This window comes from Podarcis cretensis (assembly GCF_951804945.1).
Source record: "Podarcis cretensis genome assembly, chromosome: 8".
NCBI classification, from domain to species: domain Eukaryota; kingdom Metazoa; phylum Chordata; class Lepidosauria; order Squamata; family Lacertidae; genus Podarcis; species Podarcis cretensis.
In genome coordinates, this window is record NC_137177.1 from 55,238,168 (window position 1) to 55,258,988 (window position 20,821).

A 20,821-nucleotide genomic window follows, 5' to 3' on the forward strand; every position below is an offset into this window, starting at 1 on the left:
AGTTCCGTAACAGAGCTTTGCATGCAGAATGTCCCAGGATCAGCTCTCAACATTTCCAGGTAGGGCTGGGAGATGCTTCCTGCCTGAAACCCCAGAGAGCTGTTGTTAGCCAGTATATATAATACTAAGCTAGGCAGACTGATGGTCAAACTTGTATAAGAAAGTTCCACCTGAATGTCATTCATCAATCCATTTGTAGGATAGGTGGAGAGCGCAGTTAAAAGGCTGTTGTGACATTCCCTGACAATATTGCTTCCTACCGCAAGAAACTTATGGGGATAGAAAAAATAGCTGCTTCTCCTTTATTCTATGCTTTCCATGAAGAAAATGAGTGGTGGCTTATTTATTTTCCCTTTTCCTCCCCCCCCCCCTTTTTGTGTGCTGGAGGCAGCAGAAGGCATCATGGATGGCACTGTATGGTAAAGCTCATGGTGGAAGCAAAACCTTCCCCCATGTAGAATGGGGAAGAAGGAAAAAAGTGACCCCGTTCTGCATGTTTTGCAGCAGTGTCAGCAATGTCTTGCTTTTTTCTACCTTTAGATGGCCCTTCATTCCCATCTATAGCAGAGCTGGAGGAAGGGAGAGGGAAGGATTATTTCTCTCCCTTCCTCTTGGGATTTTTATTTTTATTTTATTTTTTGGAGAAAGAAGCATCAGCAACATACAACGGGTGCAGCCTGTAAAGCAGGATTGCGGAACAAGTGTGTCCCCCTGCCCCCCGATGATACTGGACTCCAACTCCCATCAAGTGACTTCAGCGACTCGGTTTGCTGAAAATCAAGTGTGCAGGCAAGTTGGCATCCATCCGTCTCGAGAGACAGTGCACCTCCGGGGGTGAAGTCAAACCTCTGCGCCAGCAGCACAAAGTGACTTTCCTGGCACCCAAGCCGAGGCAGTGTGTATGGAGGTCCTGGGCTGTGGTCCAAAGGAAAGCAGAGCAATAGTTTGGCACCAGTTGGCTGCTGGAGTTGCGGGAAGAAGGCATGCAAGGTGCCATCCAACCGTCTTAGGATTTGTGTAGGGTTTACTCCTTAGCCTTTTCTTTTGCCAAAGGCAGTGGAGGTTTAGGATCAGTGTTTCCCTTCTCAGTGGGCTACCTTCTCAGGTTAATGAGCCCCATTTGCCCCTCACTTCCCTCTACAGCGCATGCAGAAACTGCCTTCTTGACCATTGGACCCACAATTGGTCACGCCCACTCAATCCTCCAGGGACTTTCTTGGCATGCAGGAGAAGACCTTAATTCATGGGGGGGGGGGTTGAGACCCATTGGCCACCTTCACCTGGTTTAGCCAACCAGTCAAAGCCTTTCTCGGGGTGTGGCAGATATCACTGACAGCTTCTAAAAGCTACAAGTGAGTGCAGAGTGAGGATTAAAAATGGACAAACTAACCCAGAAGGATCACAACTTGTCCTGCACCAGAGGTACTACCCCTCCCCTAACACCCCATACACCTCATGGGCACAGCTTTTGAGGGGAGACAGCACTAGATTTATTCAACCTGGTGCCCTCCAGCTATTGCCAGGCAATTACTCCCAACAGCCTAGCCACCAATAGGGAGATGAGAGCTGTAGGTCAAAGCTGTAGGGTGCCAGAGGTTGGGGAAGGCTGTAGGACACCAAACAATGGAAAGCCTGGGTCTAACCACTATTTGTTTTGTATGCTCATCTCTGCGCCCTGGCATTGGCAACAGGTTGGGTGTCTAAGCCCCCATCAGCCCAGGCTCAGATGATGCCCTAACTTAGACTATTTGCTGCTGTTCTATTCAGAAGAGAAACTGTGTGTGTTTAAAATAAAATAAAATAAAACCCAGCCTGCCACATGTCTCCTTTTCCATTGGGAGTTTAAATAAAGCTGTTAGACCAGCCCCAGTGACACGATTAATAACAATTATGGAAAGGCCTTCTTCCCTCTCCCCAGCTCCAACCTTTACCCCAGCATATAACATCTTTGCCTGTGTGTGTTATGACAGCCCCCGTTGTTGATGAGGTAAATGAATATCTGTTGTGACTGCCAAAGTCGGGGAGAGGGCATGTGAAACTTGGATGCGGCAACAGTTCACGTCTCACCAGGCTTGATTTATTGCATTGCAAGAGGGGCGAGGTGGACCCTAAATACCGCTCCGCCACTCACTGCTTCATTCCCCTTGTCTGTTAAATATGCAAGTACAAACAGCTTTAACACAGCACTTTACCTAGAAACAAGCCCCGGGCTCCATCCACATACTTTTAACATATGAAAATTGAGCTGCTTTGAACTTGTATGTTTTTGATAACTGCTTGGTATGCTTCCTGGAGGTTCACCTGTGGGCTTCCCCCCCCCCCCCACTCCTTTCCAAGTCCTAATCCCTTTGATTAAGTGCCAGGACAGATAGCTCTCAATGAATTACTCCAGTCTCATAATTCTTCCTTCTTTCAGAGTTGAAAGGGAGCCTGCCTGAGCGTTCAATAGGTAAATCCTCTCGATTTAGCTGGAGCGATTCAGACTCTGCGAGACTGAGAAAATTGTTTGATTCCGAAGTAAGGTTCAGATGGGCTACCCAATGTTGGCATGCTGTTGGTTGCCAGAAGCTGTAGGGAGGAGGGGAGCGAAAAAAGAAAAAGACTCCAAAATAGCAAGTTGTTTTTTTTAACACGGAGGATTAGAAGAAGGAAAACTTTGAGAAGCAAGAATCTAACTTGGGATTGCAACAGAAGCAGACAGCCAGGCTTTTAGTATGAAAACATAAGAACATAAGGAGAGGCTGCTGGATCAGGCCAATGGCCAATCTAGTCCAACATCCTGTTGCCACAGTGACCAACCAGATGCCTGTGGGAAACCTGGAAGCAAGACCCAAGTACAAGAGCACTCTCATGTGGTTTCTAGCAACTGGTATTCCAAAGCATTACTGCCTCCAACTGTGGAGGCAGAGTATAGCCATTACAGCTAGTAGCCTTTGATAGCCTTATTCCCATGAATTAGTCTTATCCTTTTTAAAAGTCATCTAATTTGGTGGCCATCACTGCTTCCTGTGGTGAGCTTTTTTACTCTGCTAAAATGGCTTTGCAGCCTGCATACTCTCATATTTCTCCCACACATGTGGGGCAGAAGGTTTACATTTTAATTTATAGATTTAATCCACAATCCATCTCCATCAGTGCCTTCCAGATGTTTTGGACTGCATTCCCCATCAGCCCCAGGCAGTATGGCCAATGATCATACAAAATTGGAATGTAAGAAGCTGCCTAATATGAAGCAAGACCATTGGTCCATCTAGTTAAGTATTGTTTACACTTACTGGCAGTAGGTCTCCAGGCAAGAGACTTTCCCATCCCTACACTAGAGGCTGAACCTTGGACCTTTTTCTCATGTTGTGTCACTGAGCTACTGAGTCATGGATGATGGGAGTTGCCATCCAAAAACATCTAGAGGGTACCAGGTTGGGAAGCTTGGTTGAGATGGATCAGTGATCTCACTTAGGATATGGTACCTTCATATGTGTCCAGCCCCTATTTGTATCATTTAGTACAATTCACCTAATGAACCAGACCATTGTGTAGTGCAGTGTTGGGAATATGTGGCCCTTCAGATGTTGCTCGACTCCATCTCCCATTGCCTCTCCCCGTTGGCCATGCTGGGTAGAGCTGGTGGGTGTTGGAGACCAACAACGTCTGAATTTCCTCATCTTTATAGTAGTGATTCCCACCTCTGCCCACCCCCAGTGCAACCACAACTGATGTGAATTGCAGTGCCACTGTGGCATAGTATCTAATGTGTAGGACTACGATGTATGACTGAGTGGGCTCAAATTCCCACTTAGCCATGAAAGCCACTGCATGACCCTGAACCAAGTTACTACATTTGTTCCATGTAGTGGGAGGATTAAGCCTGATGTAACGTTTCCTCTTCACAGAAGAAAGGGCATGATACAATTCCACTGGAATGAAAAATCCACAGGGTTTTGAAGACAAGGATCTAAACTTCAGCTTCCTGATTTTTTTTGTGAAAAATCATGTGGTTATTCAATTCCAGTGTTACCCGTTCTGTCCCTGTTCTGTGTCCCCCCCCCCCCCCCCGGGATAAAAAATGTGAATGTCAGAATTGTCCTTCTGGTAACTACATATATTATCATATCCCTCTTAACACCCAAACCACTTTTATTTCAAGAGTAACCTTCCCCCCTACGCCCCAGCTGGTGCCTTCCATGCCAAACCTTAGGTCTACTTTGGAGGTCAGCTAACCACCTATCAACTAGGCGTTGACCCCCTTTAGCCTGCAAGGTTGGCCTAGATCTTGGCATTACGACTGCATTAATTGATTATTTTAATAAGACAGTCCAGTAAATCTTCAGATAGCTATAATAATGGATGATCTGAGGGCTCCCCCCCCCCCACTCTTTGTGACATGGCAATAACAGTAGCATGGGTTGAATTAAATCTGTAGAAATAAGGATTGGAGACCTCCTTGTTAATACCTCATTAACAAGGGTCTCCATTAAGTTATTATTATTATTGCCCTGAAACAGATTCTCACCTCTGAACTCCAATCAGCCAAGGATATTTAATGAAAGTGTAATAAATTTTAAGAAGTAGCAGATACATGAAAGAAAGCTATAAAAGCAGATTGGATGAAAGCTGGGAGCATTTGAATTAGTGCTATGCTGAACATTGCTCATGTGTGTTGAGTGTGTGTTGTTGATGTTTTGCCATTCCCCATCAATTTACGAGAACTATGGAAGGGAATTGAAGCCTCTTCCATCCTTAGCCCCCCTGTCATTGGAAAGTGACACAAAACCAGCGATTGGACACAAGGACCTAGAGTTCTTTCAGTTGACAGCAGCAGAAATGGCTGTTGCTCATCCCTGGAAAGCCTAGTCAGAGTCACTAATTGAGAGCTGGATCAATTATGCTCTCTCAGATCACCTTCTGCAGAGGAAGACTATGAGGGGCATGTCAAAAAGGGATAGGTTTCAGAAGAGGTTTGGTTTCCATTCTTCTCCTTCAAAAATAAGGGACAACATCCCCTAGTCTTGCAAGGGTCTGTCAAGAGGTCACATGAGCACTCATTGATTGTGGGGTAATGCATGAGACACAGGAACCTGTGATAAGATGAATCTTCACACGCGTGAGAGGAGAATGCTCACAGCATTACATTAGCAAATACTTTCCTTGCTTCTTTATGGTGCTTTCATTTGTACAAGCTTGTAACTGAATTAACTTTGTGTGGTTTCATTTGGTGTTTGTAACTGATTCTGTGGCAGGGATTGACAAAGATGTCGATTTCTGTTTCTCTCAGTTCCTAATTTTTCCAGTCTTAAGTTCAGCTCTCCACATTATTGCACCAGTTTGACATTGCTTTTTTAAAAAAGAAAAGTCCTCGTGAAAATTCATCAGCATTTGTGCACGGATTTCTCCTACTATACACATTTTTATATGCCTTTTTGCTTCATATGCACATTTTTACAAGGCAGTTTCCCCCAGTGTAATTTTATTTTCACTAAGTTTATGCATTTCTCTGCGAACTTTACCACAGTTGATGTAGTTTTTGTCTACATTACTGTACTTGGCTAGAGAACTGCATTGCAAAATTCTGATGAGTTCATTTGCGCAAACCTCTTTCCTTTTGATGAGGAAGGATTAGTTAATTGGGTCCCTCATAAGTATGGTCCTCTGCAATGGAGAGTTGCATGGAGTTAGTTAAAAGGGCGCCCTTGATCAATCTCTGGGATAATTATGAGACTCATAGAAGGAAACGGTTTCTTATGATATGCTTTATCTAAGCCATCTAGGGCTTTATTGGCTATAACCGGAGCCTTCAATTATGCTTGGAGGAGAATATGGAGCCTGTGCAGATGCTGGAGCACTGATGTAATTTCCCAGCATCTTGCAAAAAAAGGGAAGAAGGATTAAGAAGACTAACAAGACCAGGACTCAAGGGCCCTAACGGACCTCTTCCAAATTTAAATTTAAATACTAAAAATTTAATTGAATAGCTGGTTCTTTCCTGTGCTGCCATATGGACTTGGATCTTTGCAAACATATGGGCTGCAATTACCTCACTAAACAAATGTGCAAAGGAGAAGAAAAGGGAGTCTAAGAAATCTCTTGAATGCAGTGGATTCTGTCCTGAAAGTACAGTAAACTAGCATCCTTACAAAAGACAAGTGCAGGGAAGGTATGACTATTCCCCAGAACTAGTATCTGGATGTGGTGGTGGGGTGTGAGAGAGAGACAGAGAGAGATACTTTCTGGAGGTACAGTGAATTCCTCTAGATAGGCTAGAGAGGAGATGCTGCTTGAAGAGAGATGCCATGTTCCCATAGGGATCCCCAGGTTTCCAACCTGGGTGGGAATGGGTATAGAGCTTCAGCCTATCTAGGATGCTTCTGCCACCAGTGATGATGCTCAAGAACATCACGTGCTTCATGCATAAGCATCTTCATGATAGCTGTTTCCTGAGACATTCATTGCTCCTCTAGACCATGATGGATGGTGTTGCCTACATAAAAAGGTGTGATGTGCTTTTCCACTCAGCCAGGGAGCTCTCTAGGTTAGCTGTAGGTGTGGTGAGATTATCCCATTTTCTCTCTTGTAAGAGTTCTGTTTTAATAAAGTTGGGTGTGATTTTATGAAATTTGACCTGGTCTGAGTTCCTGAGCCTTCTTTCTATTTTGACCGAGCTTTTCGAAGCAAGAGTCATCCATCACATGGTGGTAGCGGTGGGATAGGTTCAGTTACTCTTGAGCAAAATTTAGAATACACAGTTTTCAATGCTCAGAGGCGTGTGTGTTATTTTTTCTAGCTAGCTGGATAGTTAGAACGTTAGTAGGGAAGGCTGGAGCGAGTTAGATTCTGAAATAATATGCAGTAGGAGGAGGCCGAAATAAACATTACTATTTTCGACACAGAAGTAGACATAATAATGGTGAGTGAAGAGAGCTGTATGGGCATGGAAGTCCTCTCCAGGAATGCTGAAATGGAGGAAGGTAAACTCCGCCTGGATAGTGGCCAGAAAGAAAAAACTTCAAATAATTACATAGGTTAAAATCGTTCAGAAGCTAAAATAACAAAAACTGCCTTATGACAAGATAATTCTTACACTTAAATCACAGAGGACTGGGCGACGAGATATGTTCAAAGGTCTGTCTCAGTGGACACTGACCTTGGCCTGGCTGTGGCTGTTGAGAGTTCCCTCCAATCCAGACTTTAAGAGAATGCTGATAATGGGTGTTTACCCCTCACGTATCTCTCATCACCTTTCAATGCCAGCCTCGAAGCCTTGACAGGAGACAGCTGTGTGGAAGCTCATTATTTTGGAAATTCTAACAAGTTTCCACCCGACCCACAAACCAACCTTAAAGGGGTCATCCATCACAGTAGAAATGGGAGATTGTGCCAATATCGGTTCCTATCCATTTCTCATTTTTCCAATCTTATGTTCAGTTCTCAACATTTCTTCAACAGTTTCCAGATTTTTAAGAATCATTTCATCATGAAAATTTGTTAGCAGCAGCACTATTTAATTTATATACTGCTTACATGTCACAATAGCTTCTAAGCGATTTACAGGTATAAAATATCCACAAATAATGAAAATGCACAAGAAAGCAAAACCATACTTAAAATATGCAATTCAGCAAGTTTGCTCAAAAGCATAACAAAAAGAAAAGAAAAAGAAAAATTAAAACAATTAGATCAGACAGTTCAAGTTCAGGGGGATGCTTGTCTAAACAGAGCCAGCAGAATGTCAGAGAAGAGCAGTGCTGGATTATGCTAAAGAGCCCATCTGGTCCAGCATTCCTGTTCTAACAGTGGCCAACCCGATTCCTATGGGTAGTCTGAAAGCAGGACCTGAAGGCAACAGCAATCTCTGCACTTGTCATTCCCAGAAACCGGTATCCAGGACAAATATGTGAGCTGGACAGTTTTATAGTGATGGGCATCTGCACCTTGGTGGCCTTACCCCAGTTCCCAGCAGATGAAAGATGTGACCATGGGCCCAGATCTCCAGACCAGACCTTGCTTCCTGTAATCTCAGAGAATTGGCTCCTATTGTAACTTTTGTAGGCTGATGAACATTTGTTCGCCATCTCCTTCTTTCAAGCCAATTTCCAGCAATTAGGAAAAATCAGACACTATTTCTGCCATCCCAATTGCTGTCTCAGAGGGGACTTTCACTGCCCCAAATATTCAGAGAACTTTTTGCTTTGCTCTTAACGAAAGTTTGCCTACAAAGTGACTCATAAAAAGCTAGTGTTAAAGGAGCCACATTCCCAGAGTTTGTCATATATCCCAGAGACCTCTTTCTTCCCAGTCAAATGAAGTGGCCTGTATGCATCTGCTTCTCATCACAGAGATGCCTAAGCAGCATGAAGGCAATATTGTCAAGCAGCTAACAGTTCTTCTTCCAGGAGCAATTGGTTTTAAGCAGGCTTATGAGCTAATTTGCTTGAGTAAATGTTGCAAAATGTGGTTTGGTTGCTGGAGTCACATTATTAACCTGGAATTTACTAGGATGGAATTTGAACTCTTGCGGTAGGGAAGGGTGTATGTGTATGTGTAGTTTAGACATGAGACCTGAGCCAGGGTCTTTGGAACATGCATGCAAATGATGTCGCATGACAGCTAGCCAATTTACTAAAGATCTTTCCACCCGTGGCATATACGTCTGCTAAAACTTTAATCTACCATTTTAAACAGTTGCCCTTGCCCTCTAAGCGTTATACGAAGTGTATCTCTGTCAAAAGGCAGAATCCCTATTTGTTAGCCTCTGTGCATAGCGCTAATATGTGGGGGCAGAGTGGGGATACACACCCTGTGAGCTCTAACATTTGAGCGTTAAACAGGGATATCTGCAGAGGGATGTGTACACATGAGTGTCTAAACATGTGTTTCTATGCAATCAATGCATGAATGTCAGGGATATTGGCAGGGAGTGGACATTGATTTGTTCACAAGCTTTTAGGATCTCTACTAGAGCATTTTTGGCAACCTCAGAAAACAAGATTCTGCAGGAGAATCTGTGATGGTGAAATAGCATTTTCTTTTCAACAGGAGTGATGTTGCTGCAGTCCAGGCTTTATGTGGGCTGGTCTCAAAAGTTCTACTGAGGCACTCCTGTTGCAGTCCTATGATTCTGTAATATGAGCATCTCTTGAAGTTCTATGATTAACAGCTGCTAAGGCAAACAGCTGTATGGGAAGATGGGAAGGCAGAATTGCATGAAAATGTAAACAGGCTCGGCAGCAGTGAAGAATTAGCAGTGCAGTTTTCTCAGTAGACATGCTGGTGGGAACTCGCTCTGGATAACATGACCGTAATTTTAGTCATGCTCATTTATGCCAGGGATGGGGAACCTGTGGCACTCCAGATGTGGTTGTATTCCAGCTCCAACCACCCCCAGCAAACATGGCTGACCATCAAAGTTGATGGGTCTTCGGAGTCCAGCTACAAATGGAGGGCCGGAGTTCCACGATCTCTGATTTATGTCAAAATGGTTTGTGCTTTAGATCCAGGCAGCCATCATTCACCACAAACACATACAATAAAGGCTAGAGCAGTGTTTCCCAACCTTGTGCCTCCAGCTGTTTTTGGACTACAATTCCCATCATCCCTTGCCACTGGTCTTGCTAGTCAGGGATGATGGGAGTTGTAGTTCAAAAACAGCTGGAGGCACAAGGTTGGGAAACACTGGGCTAGAGCATAGTTGGATATGTTAATGCATTTCAGTTATACTGATGAAATACCTTTTTATTATTTTAAGAGGCATTTATACCATTTCATTCTGCAAGAGAGGTGGGTTCTCATGACTGAATGTTCCATGAACAGTTTGCCAGAGTGGACTTCAAGACATCTGGTTAATAGGATGGCTCCTTCCACGGAATTGGATAGGCAGAGCCTTTCAAATCTTTTGCCTCTTCTTCTGCCCTCCAGATCTGCCCTGCCCTCTAGTCAGGTTGGCATGGATTTTCCCTCTTTGTGTGGGAAAAAAATATCTGACTGTTTTTGATCTTGAGTTTGCCTCCTCAGCCTCTTCCTTGTCTGTCTTTGTATGTCTCTGTGTTAAAAAAATAATAATTTAAAAAAATCATTTTAGTTCTCCCTTACCTTTATTTCTTGATCACCATGAGGTCTTCCCTCTGCCCTTAGTATGTAAGCGCCTTTGGGCTAGAGGAGCAGGATCAACAATTCCCTGACAGAAGCACTTCCTTCAAAATTCTTGACTACCATGCAGGTAATATCCTAGAAAGGGCCCGCCTACCGTGAGACAGGCTGCGACAGCTGGAGAAGCTCGGGAGAAGTGACATTGCCTCACAATGAGATCTTGCGAGATCTTGTGGAACTCTTGTGAGATCTCACTGCCACTGCTTTGCCTCACTTCTGTGGTGGTGGGGCATTTCTAGGGACTGGAGAGATCTCATGGACTTGTCTACTTTCATGGAAATAAATTCCACAAAATGCACTAGGGTTACACCCGAAGGTCTGAGTTACAGCAGACTGTAAAGAAAGGCATTTCAACTGCCATTGTCTTTGAAATTCTGTCCTCCCCCCCCCCCCAGCTTTAAGTATGGGTGGAACGTCTGGGGTTATAAGGAAATCTACGAATCAGGGAAAGATGTTGGTATGTAAGATTTGAAGATAGGCCAGCTGGTCTCCATCTTCAACTGGTTCCTGGAGGGCCAGGAAGAAATTAGTCTCACAGCACAGTTGAAAGAACACCTGGGCTCTTACCTGGGGCGCCGATTCACATGCGAACAAATTTATCTTTGTTTCCTTCCCACAAACACACCTAGGAATTAAGTAATGACCTGTTTTTGTAAAAGAGGGGAGAAAAACCCAACCCAAACCTCAAAATGGTGTGACTCAAAGCTGTAAATCACTCACTATTGTTCCATAAGTTATTTTATAGAAATCTTTACTGAATACTAAAAAAAAAGAAACACAAGAAAAAGAAACCTTACAGCTACTGAAGTCATGTCATTTGATCCTGAAAACATTTAAGATGCGAGTTAAATAGATATTTGAGGGCATGTGCTTTGGAGAAAAATAGCTGGCAACCTGGGCACCAGGAGAAAGAGTTCTTCTGGCTAAAGGGCAAGCTTTCACTGCCTTCCTGCTCCTTTTCACAGGCTAAGGGCACATTCATACCATACATTTAAAGCCCTATGGTACCACTTTAAACAGTCATGGTTTTCCCCAAAGAATCCTGGGAGCTGTAGTTTGTTATAGGTGCTGAGATTTATTAGCAGGCCCCTATCCCCTTCAGAGGGGACGCAGGTGGCGCTGTGGGTTAAAGCCTCAGCGCCTAGGACTTGCCGATCGAAAGGTCGGCGGTTCGAATCCCTGCGGCGGGGTGCGCTCCCGCTGCTCGGTCCCAGCGCCTGCCAACCTAGCAGTTCGAAAGCACCTCCGGGTGCAAGTAGATAAATAGGGACCGCTTACCAGCGGGAAGGTAAACGGCGTTTCCGTGTGCGGCTCTGGCTCGCCAGAGCAGCGATGTCACGCTGGCCACGTGACCCGGAAGTGTCTCCGGACAGCGCTGGCCCCTGGCCTCTTAAGTGAGATGGGCGCACAACCCCAGAGTCTGTCAAGACTGGCCCGTACGGGCAGGGGTACCTTTACCTTTACCTTTACCTTTATCCCCTTTAGAGAGCTACAATTCCCAGAGTTCCCCTTGAAGAGGGACTGACTGTCAAACCCCTCTGAGATACACCTACTACCTTGTTTACAGTAAAAGACTTCTCTGAAGAACGAACAATGTGCTTTAATTTTATTATAACGAAATATCGTGCCCAAGGATTAAGACTTTCTGGGAGATGATCTATAATGAAATGAAAAAGGTACTTAAATATACCTTTCAGAAGAAACCAGAGGCCTTTCTCCTGGGCATGGTCGGCCAATTGGTGCCAAAGAAGGACAGAACTTTCTTTATGTATGCAACAACAGCAGCAAGAATACTCATCACGAAGTATTGGAAGACACAAGATTTACCCACCTGGGAAGAATGGCAGGTGAAAGTGATGGACTATATGGAACTGGCGGAAATGACTGGCAGAATCCGAGACCAAGGTGAAGAGTCAGTGGAAGAAGATTGGAAAAAATGTAAAGTTTATTTACAGAAACATTGCAAAATTAAGGAATGTTAGAAGGATGTTGGAATGAAGTAATGTGGTTTTAGCAGAAATGATATAAAGGATTAGGTAAAAATGGATTTGTTAATTGGTGAAAGACGAGAATGTAAAATTACAGTATATTAAGATAATAGGATAAAAACAAAGCTGGAAAGGATTTGCTGAAATATCTAATTGAACTAGAATACAAAAAAGGGAGGTGTGAGGAGGTCAAGGAAATAAGCAAAGGAAAGAAAGTTATGTAAAGGTTTGATCTGTATTTGTTTTTTTTTAAATTGCTTGTATTTTTTCTGTCTTTTTTATTTTTTTCTTTTTTCTTTTTTCTCTTTGTAATCTTTAAAAGTTGAATAAATATTATTTTTTAAAAAATAATTTTATTATAATGAAATATTACTAATTCTCCTAATTAGTGTCATGTTACCAATCAAGGTAGTAAGTACAATAGTGTTTTCTCATAAGCCTAACTCACAACTTGAGCAGATGGTGGATTAAAGATTTTGTTAGTAATGAGTTTCTTAATACTGAATTCTATTCTAGAAGTATATAGATCATCATCAGGAATTGTCCAGATTACCAGTTGTTCCTTTTACAAAATAAATGTACTGTATTTGAGAATTCTCTTTCTAGTTTAAATTAACATTATCGTTCTATGTTCTAATTTCCTCCAAAAGGATGGAAATCTTCTCTGCTCAGACTTTCAAGGTAACCCCAACAGATTTACCTACTCAAGTAGTGAGCAGCTAACATCTACTCAGTCAGATATTCATGATATAGTGCTCCATTTTGGGACCATATCTCATTTGCATGTTGCCTGCATGCGGAAGACATATATTTTATCCCTCAATCAGGTCATATCGGCACATGAAAGACACTTCCTATAAATTCTTTACTACAGCTTGTGAGTCAGGAAATATTTTATGGAAGACATATTTTAGGTTGTCCATCCTTTGATTTCCCTCAGAAACTAATAAATAATCAACAAAAACATGATTAAAGGCATTGCTTGTGAACTTGTATCCAGAAAGGGAGGCTAGCTGGTAGAAAAATCTTTCTGATCCATATCCGTTTATTCTCAGAAACGGAATTCTAACTTAGGTTTTTTAAAAAACACCAACCACCCTCATGAAGGGTTTGACTAAGTTTTGACATCAGATTCTCATCCTCAAAATATCTGTTGAAATAAGGAGGGGGGAGAGGGTTTGGTACTTGAAATTACAGAAGGATGAAATGGAGCTTAGTAAGCCAGAGAAGCAAATTAGGTAAAGGTAAAGGTACCCCTGCCCGTACGGGCCAGTCTTGCCAGACTCTAGGGTTGTGTGCTCATCTCACTCTATAGGCTGGGAGCCAGCGCTGTCCGGAGACACTTCCGGGTCACGTGGCCAGTGTGACAAGCTGCATCTGGCGAGCCAGCGCAGCACACGGAACGCCGTTTACCTTCCCGCTGGTAAGCGGTCCCTATTTATCTACTTGCACCCAGGGGTGCTTTCGAACTGCTAGGTTGGCAGGCGCTGGGACCGAACGACGGGAGCGCACCCCGCCGTGGGGATTCGAACCGCCGACCATGCGATCGGCAAGTCCTAGGCGCTGAGGTTTTACCCACAGCGCCACCCGCGTCCCGAGAAGCAAATTACTTATCTGTAATTGGAATTTCTTAAAAAACCTCCTTCCCGCCCTTTGAAATAATATTCAACCAGTTTTCAATCAAATGCCCATATGAGCTTGGGTTTAACCCTTTCCTTGAGGAAGCTGCAGGCTTAGGCTTTGAATAAGGGATTTTTATGAATAGGTTGAGACCTTAGATATAGTATTTTCAGTATAATCAGAGACCATTTTAAAATGAACCTTGTTTTTGCCAGGAACACATATTTGAATGGCTCACATCTGTTGGTACATCACTGGATAACCTGTATCTGAACAAGAAGCTGCTTTTTTTAGTGAACCAGACCTTTGGTCCATCTCACTCAGTGTTGTCTACACGGACTGGGAGCAGCTCTCCAGAGTTTCAGAGAAGGAGCCATAGAATCAGAGGGTTCTGAGGGTCATCTAGTCCAACCCTCTGCAATACAGGAATCTTTTGCCCAATACGGGGCTGAAACCTACAACCCTGAGATCAAGAGTCTCATGCTTTACCTGACTGAGTCATCCCACAATAACTTTCCAGCTATCTAGAGATGCCGGGGATTGAACCTGGAGCCTTCTGTATGCAATGCGGATAATGTGCCTCTGAGCTATGGCCCTTCCCTTAGTCCCTAAAAAGACATTTTATCAGAAGTTATGTGTATGAAAATCCAACCTGTGATGTAATGCCTGTGACTGTCTACTCACATATGCAAATCGACACTTAGTGCCGACGTTCTGCACAAGTGTGCAGTTGAACTTTGACATAAGTGCTAACGCTGCAGAAGTTACGCTAAAACATTACTTCTGTTGGCATAACATGGATGAATCGTATGTGCATTATGAACCCTCTCTATGCAGAAAGAATATATCGTATTCGAGAGATGCATTTGTCCAGTCTCCAGGACATATTGCTGAATATTATCATGCTTGAGATGCGTTTTGCCACGGAAAGTTTAGCAAAGCAGCTCAGTCCAGGGATATGTTACCTGCGCAAGAAACAATATTTGGTATTGCAGAAGCACAGGGACATGCAAACAGTCTGATTCACCATATAGCAAGCACTGTACATGAATGCTTGCCTGCCATGCCGTCACCCTGTAAAACAAGCCAGAAATAAATGTAATCAAAATACAGCAGAGAGATAACAACACAGTAACTGAGTTTCCATTAAAAACAATCTCATGTGAAAGAATCTGCTCAAAAGCCCTCCAGAAAGAGGTAATGTATTTTCCCTGGTTCAGGGGTAGGGAGCCGCCAGGCCACCTCTCTATTTGGGCCTCAGGATTATACCCAGGCCACACCCCTTTCCAGCATTGCTCCTACACCCTGTGAGGTTTCATTTACCCTGAACCAATGGCACCAATGTGTTATTGCAGTAGCATATCAGTGAAACATAATCCCAGGCCCCTGGCATGCTGATGTGTTGCTCTTGGTTTAAATGTGATAATGCTTGCACAACATCCTGGGAAAGTTGTCTTAACATGCCTGCTTTAAGCTGGGCCCGAATATTCAATCTCTTCCAGATTTTAATAATAATCTAGAATTTGCTCCTCTCAGACCATATCAATAGTTCCTTTTGCTACACATCAGAAGCAACTATTCCCCTGCAAGAGGCTTGGCTTGTTTCCTACATATTTTCAGCAACAGCCTCACCTTTTGCTTGCTATCACACACCAAAGGCAGAGAACCTTGAGACTGATGTTCATTAAGCACCGTGGCTATTTTCCACATGGAGCTCATTAATAAACGAAGCAATCGAACTGCCACTGCTTTGGATTGGCTACATTGGCCAAAGGAACTGAGTTGTGGTGCTTTTGCTGGAAAAAAAATGAGGGATAAAATGCTCTTTGAACACTCAAGATTTTATTTAAGGGGGGGGGGGAGCCAGTGCAGAAAGGTTGCATTTCTATTTGGCTCCCTCGCCCTGCATCTTGACCTTCTAATTACTTTATTTGAAACAGCACTGAGGGTATAATAAAAACTGGAGGTTGTCTCTCGTTTGCTTTATTCATAAATTAAAGCTGTTAGCTTGGCGAGGTGAAAGTCGAGGCAGGGTGTTCATTACTACACAACTGACGGCTTGTCAATAGCACTGCTTTTTAGTTTGTTCTAGTCAGCACTTGTGTTCATTTTGTTGGGCCTTTGGGAAATAAATACAACAAGATTATACATTTGGAAATACCACAAGAGTTCATGGGGAAAGAAGGGAGGGGAAGGAGGTGGGGGTGAGGAGAGAGAGAAAGAGAGAAGGAGAGAGAGAAAAGCAAATGATAAATTATACACTGGGTAGAAAGTGACATGCTATCTTGTGCTATTAACAACCAGAGATAATTGCAGTGAACTGTAATTGCAAGTTTTGCAACTTACAGTACACAGTGTCCAACATCAATCTTAATAGGGAACAAAGCAATTTGTATTAAAACTTAATTCGCTTGGTAACTTTCTGCTGTATACAAGGGAGCAAACAGATGTAGCTTTTCAGGAAGTTCAAAGGCACCAGGAACGTGGAGAGACATGCTAATGTAGCAAGCCTTGGAGAAATATTGCATTACGACTTGTAATGAAAACAAATGCATGCCATTATATCCTAGTTTGTGTTTATTTAATAAAATATATACAGTTTGTACGTCTAGGAATTTAGTGTTCCTGAATGGGAATGGAATGATGGCCTCTTTTGATTCACAGATCAGGCAGGCAAGTCCATAATGCCTACTGTGTAAAAAATGAGATTTTTCTACTTATTGCTTCTATATTACACATTTAATGTAATGGATTTGGCTTTTTGATGGAAAGGGTTGTGGAAATGGGGCGGATGCGTCTTTGAATGGAGCTCCTTGCATTTAAAATTTCATTTTGAAATAATGTGATGGAGATCGGGGAGGAAAAGAGGATGCTTTCTTTTGTGCGAGTCACATGTTGCTGCTGCTACCCACTGGACTTGCAGTTGAAACTAGTTGTGCAAAAAACGCAGTTGGGTTAGCATCTTTCCAGACCTGCACAGACAGAAGTCCCCTTTATTTTTCCTTATCAAAGGCTGGCTAATATTATTTTTGCTGCCATTCTATCTATCTTTTAGTGCTTGCAGAAGTGAATCCTAAGTCACCCAGTGTTGAAGTGGTACATATAAAACTTTGCTCCCATTCACCAGGACAGCCCCCATTGCTGTGCTGCCCCCAAAAGAACCCATAGCCAATAGCCATTCCCCCATGGAGAGTCCAAAGTATGTGAGCATTTGTGGCCCAATAGCTAGAGAGCCTGTGTGGTGTGGTAGTTATTGTATCGGACTAGGACTTGAGTGACCAGGATTCAAATCCTTACTCAGATATGAAGCTCACTGAAGGTGATATTGGAAGCCAGCTACTGCCTCAGTCTAACCTACCTCACAGGGTTGTTGTGGGAATTAAATGAGGGGAGGGACCATGTTCGCCGCCTTGAGCTTCTTGAAAAAGAAGTTGGGATATAAATGGCAATAAATAATTTCCAAAAAGCAAGTTCATCTGTGGCTCATAGAATGGTGAACTGGCAAAAGATGATACCGTGGTTGGACTTTTGTTGAAGAGACTTGGATTTACATCCCTGACCAACCATGCAGTTCAAAGTATCACCTTGGGTCAGTCAGTGTCTGAACCTAGCCTACCTATACCTCTATAAGCAGACTATACATCTCTAAGCAGTTTACAAATTAACAAACAATAAAAAAATCAATTACAGCTATAAAATCCAATTAAAACGCCTACTGGAATAATAATTATAAAAGTCTTCAGTAGGGAGTGAGCCGTCCCTTCTGAAAGGGAGTTCCATAAAATTGGGCCCACAATGATGTAGCATGGCTGCTGGTGGATACAGACTGTGCATCCAAGCCATGGCGAACCACCAAGGGCGACTCTGCCGAAAGACTTCTAGGATTGAGTGGGGATATAAGGGATTAGGGGGTCCTTGAGGCATCCTGAACCCAAGCAGGAGCATAGCCAGAATTTATGTTTGGAGGGGCAGGCTTTATGTTGGGGGAAGCAGAACCTCAGTTAGTTATGTATTTTTATTGATTTACTTGATTTAGGGAGGCAGCTGCCCCCCCCCCCCTTGGCTATGCTCATGGGTAAAGGCCTTGTAAATGAATACAATAATACAAGGCACTAATTTCCCTTTTCTCATGGAAATGGGACTGCTACACCATTGGCTATCATTGTGAACACTCAGCTCACATGTTGTTTCCACGGTGGATGAGAGGGGCATCTACCTACTCCTTTATTACACAATGTCTCCTAGCAATATATGGACAAGGGTGAGATGGACAAGATGTTTAGGAGAAGGAGAGAGATTTGCAATACAGACACCTGCAGGGAGATTTGCAATACATACAACATCTGGCAGAGAGGGGAGTGCATTAGAATTTACAAATCAAAATGTTGACTGTGATCCCCTCCTGAGCCTAGGTGAATCAGTCGTGTTTGTGGTCAATGTTACTTTTTAGAGTGGCCCCAGGTTGTATATTCCTGGTTTGCTTGCAGTTTCATTGCCTCCTGGGTTTTGTTGCCTTTAAAGAAAGTAAGCAAATGGACATGAAAGGCACACAATACCAAAATCAGTTCTTCTGCCATAGAGGGTTGCAGCAGTCAAAATGGAACCCATCTGGACAAATGCAAGGTCGCTAGGAGAAAGAAATGGATATCCTGATATTATGCTCAGAGACAGGCTAGACTAGAAATGAAGACCTGGAAAAAGCAATGAAAGAAAGTGGCATTCTGTTTTTAATTTCTTTTTGGAGGAAGGTTGAAGAGTTGGAGAGAAAGACACCTACCTGCCCCCCAAAAGAGGCTGCTGCCCCAGGCCTTCACATCTCTAGGCTAGACCATATTGCGGTTATTTATTAAAAGCGAATTAGTGGCTGTGGCACAGTAGTTGTTCAGAGACCTGACCCAAAACAGGAATGTCAGGCTTTATCAAAGAAGAACTCAAAGGGAAAATCAAATCATTTCAGAGAGAAAAAACATGCAGGTAATTGGATTGGATTGGATTGGATTGGATGAAGAGTAGTTTGGCTTATGAAATCAAGTTCCATCCTTCCTTTTCTTTTGAGCTTGCCCAAATATTTGCAAAGTGGAAAATAGAAGGGAAGTAAACCATAAAGGTGCCCCCCCCCCCTTCGTCCATTTCTGGAGATCTTTTTTTGCAGTGCAACAGGAGAATCAATACAAATCTTTGCAGTAATCACATATTGATTTTGCTAGAATATGACTCCATTTAAAACATTTTTATCCCTGGGAGTGGAAGCACTGGAGGCTATCAGAGAAGGAAGTAGGTTCCCTTGACCCCATATGTGGTTCACGATTGATTAAGAGAATCTAGGTTTGGAAATAGAAGAAGGGAGAGAAAGTGGGGGTGAAAAAAAATTAAGAGTCAGGGGAAGATAAATAAAGTACAGGCACAAACATGATCACACTATATTTGGGTTGTTGTTTTTGTAAAATTGTTAGGCTTCTGTAAGCTTAATAAATGCCTTCTCATCATTAATGACTTAAATGATGTGGATCCTCCTTTATGCAATACTAAGGGCTTCTCCCAATTTGACAGCTGGTATGAATAATGTGTCTGGGGGGGATGAATCATAGAATTGTAGGGTTGGATAGGACTTCAAGGGGCATCTACTCCAACCCCCTGAAATGCAGGAATCAAAGCTAAAGCATCCATGACAGGTGGCCATCCAAACTCTGCTTAAAAACCTCCAATGAAGGAGAGCCTACTGAGGGAGTCTGTTGCGCTGTCAAATAGCTATTACCATCAGAAAATTCTTCCTGGTGTTTAGTTGGAATCTCCTTTCTTGTAACTTGAATCCATTGGTTAAGGTCTGTGGTGATCACGTAGGGTCCCCGGATGTTTAACGGTCTATTGATCCCTGTGCCACCACTGTTCTCGCTTCCCCGCTGCCACCCATTACTCTCAGGTAAAACACTGAGTCCAGACAGTTGTTAAAATTGAACCAAATAAACAAGTCTATTTTATAAGCATTAACAAGTTTATAGTTTCTCAGATAATATTCCTGTCCGTTTCTTAACTTTAGTTTCTTTACCAGCCTATGCCTTCCTAATACCTTCTGACTGATTATATCAACTGTTTGACTGACTCCTCTTAACAGATTCTCTCACTCTCTCACATCAGACTAGCCCAACCCACAGACTTATCCTCTCTGTCTCTTCTAACTCCAGACAGACTTCTCAACCACCCTAACTCTAACTCCTCCCCCTGGGTTCCCATTGGTTAGTCATTTTACAATTAGTTAACCCTTTCCTTATGAACCCAGTATGATGTCACACACCTAGGAGGGAAAACGCCACAAGGTCCTACACTCCAGAACAAGAGAAAAGAATCTTGTTCCATCATCCATGTGACATCCTTTAGATAGCCGTCATGTCTCCTCTTATCCATGCTAAACACATGAGTTCCAGGTGGGGTGGGGAGGTAGGACCCCCCCCCCTTGTTTCAAAAGTGGTTTGTATTTCAGAGGACAATAGGGGCTGTTGTAAACAAAAGCATCGGCTAGTCCTTATAAAATTATTATCTGGCACTGCAGATGTCCTAGGGATTGTAGGCCTTTTGAGACCCTACTCTAGATGCCTCTTGCGAGGGAGGCTCAAAGGGTGGTGACAAAAGAGAGAGCCTTTTCAGTTCTGGTTCCCTGTCTGAGGAATGCTTTCCCCAGTAAGGTCCGCCAGGCTCCTTCATTTACATCTTTCCAGTGCAAGGTAAAGACTTACAAGATTTTCATGGACTGAAATGATGCGGGTTTTTTGTTGCCACTGTGCTGCTAACGCTTCCTGTGTCTGTTACGAGTTGTTGCTACATATGAATGAATGGTAGGTGTTTCATATGAATTACTTTAATGGTATATTGTTAGCATTTTTGCTGATAGATAGAGAGCCAGTGTGATGTGGTGGTTAGAGCGTTGGACAAGGATCAGAGAGAGCAGGGTTCCAATCTTGACTCAGCCATGAAACTGAGTGACTTTGAAAGCAAGCCACTTTGGGTAACAAGGAACTAACATGCCTAAATAATAATAATAATTCCAGAGTTGGAGCGCCACCACACACACACAAAAC

At 43.1% G+C, this 20,821-nt stretch overlaps 1 protein-coding gene across 7 annotated transcripts in view; it reads left to right on the forward strand.

Annotated features, from left to right (window-relative positions):
* The window catches only part of FTO (FTO alpha-ketoglutarate dependent dioxygenase), a 269,303-nt gene that overhangs the window by 164,919 nt on the left and 83,563 nt on the right, over window positions 1–20,821 (forward strand). For 3 of the 7 annotated variants that reach the window (XM_079988834.1, XM_079988829.1, XM_079988826.1), the window contains one exon: window positions 649–789. The exons of the other annotated variants lie outside the window; for them this stretch is intronic. In XM_079988834.1, coding sequence (XP_079844960.1) covers window positions 649–789 — 141 coding nt within the window. The remainder of the gene's footprint in view (window positions 1–648; window positions 790–20,821) is intronic. 7 annotated transcript variants of the gene reach the window in all.